At 46.3% G+C, this 9222-nt stretch overlaps 1 protein-coding gene across 1 annotated transcript in view; it reads right to left on the bottom strand.

Annotated features, from left to right (window-relative positions):
- Positions 1–591: 591 nt before the first annotated feature.
- The window catches only part of LOC102483996 (F-box only protein 42), a 45793-nt gene continuing 37162 nt past the window's right edge, over positions 592–9222 (bottom strand). Inside the window, exons 2-7 of the mRNA XM_006145238.3 lie at positions 8143–8296; positions 6218–6328; positions 4368–4464; positions 3837–3893; positions 2897–3013; positions 592–2409 (exon numbers count right to left, since the gene is read on the bottom strand). Of these exons, the coding sequence (XP_006145300.1) occupies positions 1294–2409; positions 2897–3013; positions 3837–3893; positions 4368–4464; positions 6218–6328; positions 8143–8296 (1652 nt within the window). The 3' untranslated portion in view covers positions 592–1293. The remainder of the gene's footprint in view (positions 2410–2896; positions 3014–3836; positions 3894–4367; positions 4465–6217; positions 6329–8142; positions 8297–9222) is intronic.

The following is a 9222-nucleotide window of genomic DNA, read 5'->3' as shown; positions in this document are numbered from 1 at the left end:
TGGAAGTGTTCCTGGGGTCAGCAACTTATCACGAAGGCCAAGGAGGTGATACCCAACCCAGTCATCTGACAGCAGCCAGGGAGAAGAATGCACATCACGAGGGAGAAAACCACTTCTGGCATTTCTGAAAGGAATTATTAATGAAGTTCCCTTCAAGGATCAATTTCTACAAATATGAACGGGTGTGCCCAATGTGCTTTGAGAAACTTATCTTGTTATCTTTTGATGTTCCGAGGATTTCTTATGACACTGGCATCTTAGAATTCCCTACCAGCCCCTAGTGATACTAGGGAAGAGTTCCTAGAAATATTTCTATGAAGCATCTGATTTTTCTAGGCACCAGGGCTTTATAAAAGAAACAAACATTTCAGGGTTTTTAAAAATCCACATATGGGAGAAACAAAAGCCTCTAAACGGAAAAGGCAGCCTCTGAGAACCAAGTTCCAAGGGAAGGAAAAGAACAAATATGGTTTTTGGCAACTTGCAACCAAATACGATTGTCAGAAAATTCCATAATCAGACACCAGAATGTTTTCTGAAACAAATAGGGAGCACTCGAGAGACCAGGACACTAGGCAGACAGATGTCAGCCGCATGAACGTTACTTCTCAACGATCCTGGCACACACACGTGGAACAAAACCCCTTGACGGTAACTCTTCTTCAGTCATCAAGAGTGGAAAGGGTCGGGCACAGGGCATTTCTGCAGACTTGTCCCGGGGCCTCTACAGCTTTAAGAAGAGAAAGGGAAGAACGGTTTTTGCTAAGTTCCTTCTACCCTGCCAGCACCTGAAGCATGTGTGTCTGAAAACCTCCCCCTTTGCATCGTATAGTTTCTGTTTGTTTTCTAATTCCGAGAAGGCCACGTACAGATTTACGGGGGGCTCTTCGGTTTCTTTTGGAAAGTTACAGATATTAGTTAATCTGTTCCCTAACTTTATGGTCTAGTTATCAGTAAAGTAGAAAAAGGCAGGACAGCCTCTGCTAAAACACAGCAACAATTTTTCTGAGCTGGGATGGAGATTGCTCCCATTTGTAAACAGTTGGCTATATAATATATATATATATATATGTATGTATATATATATTCTTATATATATAATTTTTTTTCTTTTTCTTTTTTTCTTTTTCTCTAATGGAGATTTGATCCCAGCCTGGACTGAGTTAGGTTGGTAATTGGAGTTTTGGTTTATGGGAGTACTTCTGTTGTTTTCCCCAATTCTCAATCCAAATGCCTGCACACTGGAAAATTCCAAATTAAAAGCCACAGAAAGGGAAGGGGGGTTAGAACACATTATCTCTTTGCTCGCACAAAGTACAAGGCGTTGGTTTTCGGATAGTACTTCACATTCTGTTTCTTGTCCATGAGCCCTCCAAATATGATAAGTTCACCCCGGCCTTGCACCACGGTGTGCAGACTCGTCTCAGGAGGTCCAACCACAGAACTGCTATTAAATACTTTCCACTTGACCCGCCCCTTCTCCTTGGTGTCTTTGATGTCCAGCACGTACATCTGCATGGGCTTGCAGTTCATACTCTGGTATAGGGGTTTGCCGACATTTAGGGACTGTGGAGGGTGGTGGCCTAGGCGGCGGGCAATAGGAGGCAGAGAGTGTCCATCTCCTTGGGCAGGCCCTGGGCGCGGGATAGGTACTGTTTCTCCACTGCTCAGGCTCTGGCTCCCAGGGGAGCCTGGAGAAGACCCGAGAGGCGGACTTAGTGCTGCGGAGGCTGAGGAGCCTTTGGATGACATTGCTTTGATGGCTTCCAGGCTCCGACGCAGGGCGCCTGGGGAGACGGCCCCTGCAAGGGCACTGGCCACATGTGGTGGGGTGTGCACACCGTTCATCTGCTCAGGAGGGTGTCTTACACTCCCCCCAACTGTCCTGCTATCCACCCCATCCACAGGATTGCTACTGGAAGCAGGTTTCAGTTCCCAGTTCAGATCTATTGATCCTAATCTCAGATCTTTTTGATCTGGTAGTGACCCTCGTCGGGAGGCCAAAGAAAGTCCCATTTTTAGGTCATATCCTTCAGAGGCAGATGGAGTGCTGGGCGATATGGCCTGCACAGGGCTGTCCAAGGAAGAGCCCCCAACAGCTGCTGTCCCTGGGGATAAACTCCCACCATTCAGGATAGGAGAGCCATCTCCTCTGGCTGGGGAGAGGCTCCCTTCCCGAGAACCTGAGGGAGTCTGTCGTTGAGCCCTGGGCCTCAGTGTTCCCCAGCGGCCGTTCACACACGGAGCTTCATCCATACTCCTTACTGGAGACTGAGAGCGGTACTCTCGGGTTTCGGGAACCAGGGCTGGAGGAGTGGCACTGATAGGTGAGGGGCGAGAGTTCAGACTGGGGCTGAGTGGAGCTCTCCCACTGGGAGCCTGGCTGAAGACCACCACACACTGTCCCACCTGGAAGACAGAGGACCCGTGAGCACAGACACCTCTAGGATTCTAAGTCACTCATTCAATCATAAATGTTTTATCATGTGCACCCAGGACATGCCAGTTATTCTGTAAGTACCTGAGATACAGAAGTGGAAATAACACAGCCTGTTCTTTGGGCTAGAAGGGGAAAGATATAAGGGATAACTTTTGCTTCAGTGTGACGTGTGCCATCAGTAGATAGAGGGAGTTTTGTTTGAGGGACTTCAGAGAAAGTTTCATAGACAAAGAGAGGCTTAAAATTGGGACTTAAAGGCCGAGTGGGGCCCACGTAGTTTTCTCATCTAGGGCTCATATATGTGAGAAATGCCAAAGAAGCAACGGTCACTGTCCATTTCTTTTGGGGCACCAAGGTGCTTTCTACTTCTGTATGCATTCCCTCTGAACTCTGACGAACTGATCTGGTTCCCCGGCTCAGGGCCCTCCTTCTGCTGACTTGTCAGTCCCCGCTTACCCGGCAAGCTGGATGGCACCACAGCTCTGGGGCCCCATGATCTTCATTTTCTACCTTGAGTGGCTGCCAGGCCCAAGGACCTGAGTGCATGTGCAGCAACCAAGCATCCTTGAACAGCTGTAAGAAAAGGGCCAAGCACAAGACTCAGGTGTGGTACGTGCTATAAAACACACTCACAGAGCTGCAGTCTCAAATCTGTGCTGTCTGGTCTAAACAGTGCATGAGCTCTTTGCAAAGAACCCCGAACCCTCAGTTATTTATGCAGTGTCGCTTGCACTCATTCACGTGCTACCACAGGCCCGGCACATGGAGCTGTGCTTGTGACCCAGGAGTCAACCGTAATGGTTCTAAATCTTGCCCATTGCTTTGGCTGTGTACATACTAGGGGTTGAGGGAGACAGTAGATAACACAGATCTATCTCTTGGAGTTGGTATTCTTTTTTTTAAAAGAATTATTTTATTTAACTTTCTTTCTTTCTTTTAATTTGGCCAGAGAGGAACAGAGTATAATACAGAGAGAGACAGAGACAGAAAGTGAGAAAGCAAGCCGCCAGGTCCAGGACTCAAACCGCAGTCAGCCATGTGGGAGTCCAGCATCCCTAACTACCATGCCACATGCCGGCCCCGAGTCTGCATTCTTAAACCCCACGTGGACCCTGACAGTTAGCAACCTGATAGCAGCAAACCATACAGCCTAAAGATGAAGGATATAGGCATGAATATTCAAGAGACAAGTCTCTGATTATAAGCTCTGCCAGTACCAAACAAGAGTGAGGGAAAAGGCCAGAAAACGTGAAAGCTATATAACCGAGGTTGAAAAGGCAGTCCCTAAATGAAAGTGCCATGGAGAAAGTATTGTACTTTTATAAAATGAGACAGGGGAGGGAAGTTGTGAACACTGAGCAGCATGCACATGGAATACCACACAAGCAGTACTCACAGCATTGGGACCGCCACACCCTCCAAGGATTAAGATGGTTGCATCATCTATGACAATCTGGGGAGGGGAAGAAATTTTAAATAAATCTATTAAGACACAGTACATGATTCTTATGCTTCAGTGGCACATGAAAACAGCCACCCGGCTCCCAAATGAGAGTGTTCTAGTTGCCATAAACTTTCCATTCTCCCAAAACCGCATCAATTCTGATCCCCTCAATAACTACTGCTGATTCACCTGAATGGATATATTCTTTGTTGATTAAATATTAACATGAAGGTGTCAATCACATAAAATGTGGGGTCTTCTTGACAACTGAAATAGCATAGTCAATGGGAGAGGGATAATATAAAGCTGCTATAAATCATATGACCCACTAGAAATTGGAAAATAAATACCAACAAAAAAGAACGCTCAATAATTCTCTTTGGCTTAGCACATATTGGCATCTTACCTGACTCCCTCCTCCCTCTCCCACCCTAAGTGAAAGATGCTAGTCTGTGGTGAACAGTTATTCTAATTCCTGAGCACCTGAGATTGGCCACCCCGAGGATGAGGACTGGGGCCGGAGATGTTCGGCTTGGACCACGCCCACTGCTCGAGGTCAAGGACCCAGACATCGTTGCTCCTGTGAGATAAGGACAGAAGGATGAGGGTGCTGGGAGCGCCCAGGGACCGCAGTGGTGGCTGGGGGCTCTGCATGCCTATGCTGGTAAAGTCGCACCATTTTCACTTGGCACAGTCTGTCTAGGCTGAGGGAGACTTTAGAGATGGCCTCCTCAGAGTTCGGGCTTCAGAACCAGGAAAAACATGGTTAAATCCCAGGTCTGCAGCCTGGAAAAGTAATTTAATTTCCCCTAACTTTGGTTTCCTTACTTCTAACATGGAAATACTGCTACTCTTTGGAAGAGCTGATATAAAAGGAATTATAAAGATGCCCGGCAAAGTGCCATGCTCATAGTTAACATTTAAACTGCATTTTTCTTCCCCCACTTTCCCTAGAAGTCATCTTGAGAACTTCAAACCCTTCCTTTCTGGTGTCCACAGGCCTCACTTGAGTCACGTCTGTGGCCACACACCGGTACCTTAAGTGAAAGCTAAGTGGCGACAGCAGGAAATAGCTACTAGTCAAGCTGTAGTCCCCCAAAAACAAAAGCCACAAGGAAGAGCAAAGTGATTCGAAAGGCAGCTCGAGTGCTGTCCCAGGACAAGCCCTTTATCGACCTGACTTATAAAGTCATTTCATAATGGCTAATGAAAGCTGCAGTTTTAACAAGAACAATTGGTATTTTCAATCCCCAAGGGACCAACATGGCAGAACAGACACGCGGATGGCAGTCTCTATTTTATAGTCACCTCTCTATAGCCATTTATTAACATATGGAAATAACAGTTCCAATATCTTAAATCTAAACCCTCTTATTCCTTTTATCCTACAGTCTTTCTCTGTAACTGTTTTAAAATACCAAGACTTTAAAAACAGGAAGATTTTAAAATACGAAGATTTTTAGTACTCTGCCTAACAGAGGACAGGGTTGAGTCTGGGATGTTTTCAGTGCAGACAGCTCATCAGCGTCCACTCAGAGCATGGGGAAACGATCACCACCACTGCCCGGCCACGTCAGATAAACTACGACAGAGGGACTGCTCTGGCTCCTGACTCTGGCCTGTGCTGACCCATTAGGATCAGAAGTGTCTGAGAGGACAATGGGTCGGGAGGAGAGCCCAGCAGAATGGTGTCACACTTGACTCTGTCTTCTTGCTGCTACCCACTCTGCTACCTACCCCTTCTGGAGAGCCCACAACTTCCACTGTCCTGTCCTCGCCTTTTCTGATGCCCAAAAGGGCAAGGGCTGGGTGACGGTGTAGAGCAGTGAAAGTGCTCTGCTCCTGGAGGGTGGCCTTAGGCACGGCATAGCAGACAAAGCAGAAGTTGATCCTACTGAATAGAGCCACGCATCAAACAAAAGAGATTCCATGTAACCTTGATTATATGAAGCAAGTTTTCCAATCTACTGAAGTCTGTGACTAGAAGATCAAAGAGAATGCCAGGCCCAGCTTGTGGTGCACGTAGTGGGGACCGACTGTGCAAGGCGAGGGCCAGGTTCAGCTCCTGAACCAACCTGGGTGGGCTGGGCACAGTGATGGTATCTGTGACTCTGGCTGGCTACGGGGCCAGGACATGAGGATTGAAACATGGCGAGACCATGTCAAAAAATACCTTCCTTCTCTCATTAAAAAACAAACAGGCCTGTCGGGTGAGATAACTAGCTGAATTAACTAGCTCAGAAATGCTAACCTCGACTAGTTTGCTTTTCTGACCTGTTATTCCCAAGAGTATTTAACTTTAGGTTAACAGGGAGCAAACCAAATATACTTACATTTGCCGGGATCCCAAAGAGCCACCAAAAACAATCATTTTATCATCTATCACACAAGAGGAATGACCAGCCATAGGAGGTGGCCCATGGGTTGTTACAATGCAGTTCCACCTAATGTAAAAAGACAGGAGGAAACCAAGATGTCAGCTACTTCTGCTTCGAACCTTATGAGTTTAAGGTGAAAAACAGTAAGTAGGCATCCACTTAAAATAATGACCTGGTAGCCAGTGGGTGGTATAGTGGCTAAAGTGTTAGACTCCCATAGAACTGACTGCAGTTTGAGTTCCAGATCTGGCGCCTTGAAAATCATGTTGGGTGCATGTACTCAAAATCCCAGAAGAGACTGCAGCATAGCCATTCCCCAAGGGGGATGCTTTTTCAGTTTCTCTCTCTCTCTCTCTCTCTCTCTCTGTATCTCTCTCCAGTGAGCACATGTGCCCTCTGGCAAATTTAGATACATACATAAGTAAAGTGACAATCCTATCAACTTCAATAGACATATTGTTAGGATAATAAATGGAAGATGGCATAAAGTATGATTTTCCTATAGACTCACTGAAAGTTATATTCACTTTTGGGACCAGCAGATGGTGTAATGGTTATGTCGCTGGATTTCCACATGGCCAATTATGGTTGAGTCCCGGACCTGGAGGCTTGAAACTCACACTGGGCGCGTGTGCATACATGCCCAAGATCCCTAGAGGAGAATGGAGGAGAAGGGACTGTGGCATGGCCATCCCCCCTTGGGGTGGTATCTTTCTTTCTGTTTGTCTCTCTGAAGAGTGCATGCGCCCTATAGCAAAGTGTCAGTGAGGCTGGTGTGGAGGTAGAGAGATGAGAAGATATGACAAGAGACTAGATCACAGATTCTTGGCTGCTTCCACTTGGTTCACTGAAGAAACACTATCTGCCACTTTTTCTCTGTGGTCCTAATCAGTATAAAAGCCATATGCTAAGTATCCCGTTATAAGGAACAGGAATATTGTCACTGAAGAAAGACATGTTTGAAAACCAATGAGGGGGAGACTAGCAGATGGTGTAATGGCTATGTTGCTGGACTCTCATGTAGTTGACCGCAGTTTGAGTCCCAGATCCAGTGGCTTAAACTCACGCCCAGCATGTGTGCGTGCGTGCCCAAGATCCCAAGAGGAGAATGGAGGAGAAGGGATTGTAGCATGGTCATCCCCCTGGAGGGTGATTTCTCATTTTGTGTCTCTCTCTGTCTTTCGGGTGAGCGCACACGCCCTATAGCAAAAAAAAAAAAAAAAAAAAAGAAAAGCAATGGGGGGGGGGGGGGGCGGCAGGTGGTGTGGTAGTTAAGGCGGCAGGACTCCTACAAGGCTGACCATGGTTCAAGTCCCAGATCTGGCAGCTTGCTCTCTCACTTTCCTTCTCTCTCTGTCTCATCTCTGGTCTAATTGAAGAATAAAAATAAATGAATAAAATAATTCTTTTAAAAAATAATGACAATGAATAAAATTAAGAAAAAAGAAAACAAATTGGAAGTAGTAACCTTGATTTGTTTATTGCCTATTGTATGCTTACCCTGAAAAACATACTGTGTGCTGTAGAGATGTACAATGATTGAACGTGTATAACAAGTCATAAAAGAAAAATAAAATAAGAACCTTTTTTTCCAGGGGCCAGCCTCTTAGCCTAGCAGTTAAGGGAACTGGATCCTATAGGGCTGACAGAGGTTTGAATCCTGGCCATGACGACTTGAGAAACATGCTAGGTGTGTGTGCGCCCCAAACCCTCAACAAGCTGGAGACATGGAGAAGAGAAATGGCGTGACCACATCCCATCACAGGGAGCTTTCTCCCTTCCTCTCTGGTAACACACATCCCTCTAGTAATTAAAAACACAAAACAGTGGAGCAAAACCTTTTTTTTCCAGATTTAAAAGAGCTTATCTTTGTGACTTACCAGTTTTTAGAAGGTGAGTAAGTGTGTATTTCATCAAAGAATCTCTCTGGTTGGTGTAGGGGATAAGGGCTTGGCCGCGTCCAGCCTCCAAATAGCACTAGCAAGTCCTTGTACACGACCAGAGTTGCTCCAGCTTTGGGGGAAGGATAGGACCCTAAGAGAAGTCAATAACACCATGGTTAGGATTCAAGATCTCGTAACAAGCTATGAGAACGCTATCCATAGATCACTTTTCCCTTTCCCTGGAAAACTGATAAATGGGAGCTAATGTTATTGTCTATTTGTTTTGTTTTGTTTTTAATTTGGCAAACGGCACATGCCAAAGATAGACAGAGAGAGGGAAAGTGAGAAAGTGCACCCCATGATGGATAGACACACTGCAATCCCTTCTCCATTCTCCCTTCCAGGATTTTGGGCGCACATGCACAAGTACCCAGAGTGTTTCTCAAGCTGCTAGGTCTGGGACTCAAACCACGTGATCCCACAAACCATGTGGGATCCAGCTGCCTGAACGACCAGGCCACCAGTTGACCCCAAGGGGGAACTAATGCTATAAAGCACAGAGGAAAGGGGGAGATTAAACTATGTCATCACCATTTTATTTATCTTTATAATTAACACAGAGCCACTTGAGTTAGAGGAAACTTACTCAGTTTCTCTCACCTGAAATTAAGGATGAGCACACCTACCTCTGAGTACTAAATAAAACATTCAAGTCATTGAGCACAGTGCCTGGCACATAGTAGTTGCTCAGTAAAGGTCGATTCTTCTTCTTGACCCTTTAACAGAGGTTAAAGGGTTCTCAACTCTTTTTTTTTTTTTTTGAGAGGTTTTCGCTATAGGGGGCGTGGCATCGCCAGACAGCCAGACAGACAGAGACATAGAGACAGAAAGCGAGAAATCACCCCCCAGGGGGGATGGTCACGCCGCAATCCCTTCTCCTCCATTCTCCTCTCGGGATCTTGGGCACGCACGCACACGCGCCCGGCGTGAGATTTAAGCCACCGGGTCTGAGACGCGAACCGCGGTCGACTACGTGGGAGTCCAGCGACATAGCCATTACGCTAACTGCTGGTTCCC

Source organism: Tupaia chinensis, unplaced genomic scaffold, assembly GCF_000334495.1.
Source record: "Tupaia chinensis unplaced genomic scaffold, TupChi_1.0 Scaffold000146_1, whole genome shotgun sequence".
Taxonomy (NCBI): domain Eukaryota; kingdom Metazoa; phylum Chordata; class Mammalia; order Scandentia; family Tupaiidae; genus Tupaia; species Tupaia belangeri.
The sequence above is the reverse complement of the archived record's forward strand: the minus strand, read 5'-3'. Positions and strand labels throughout refer to the sequence as shown.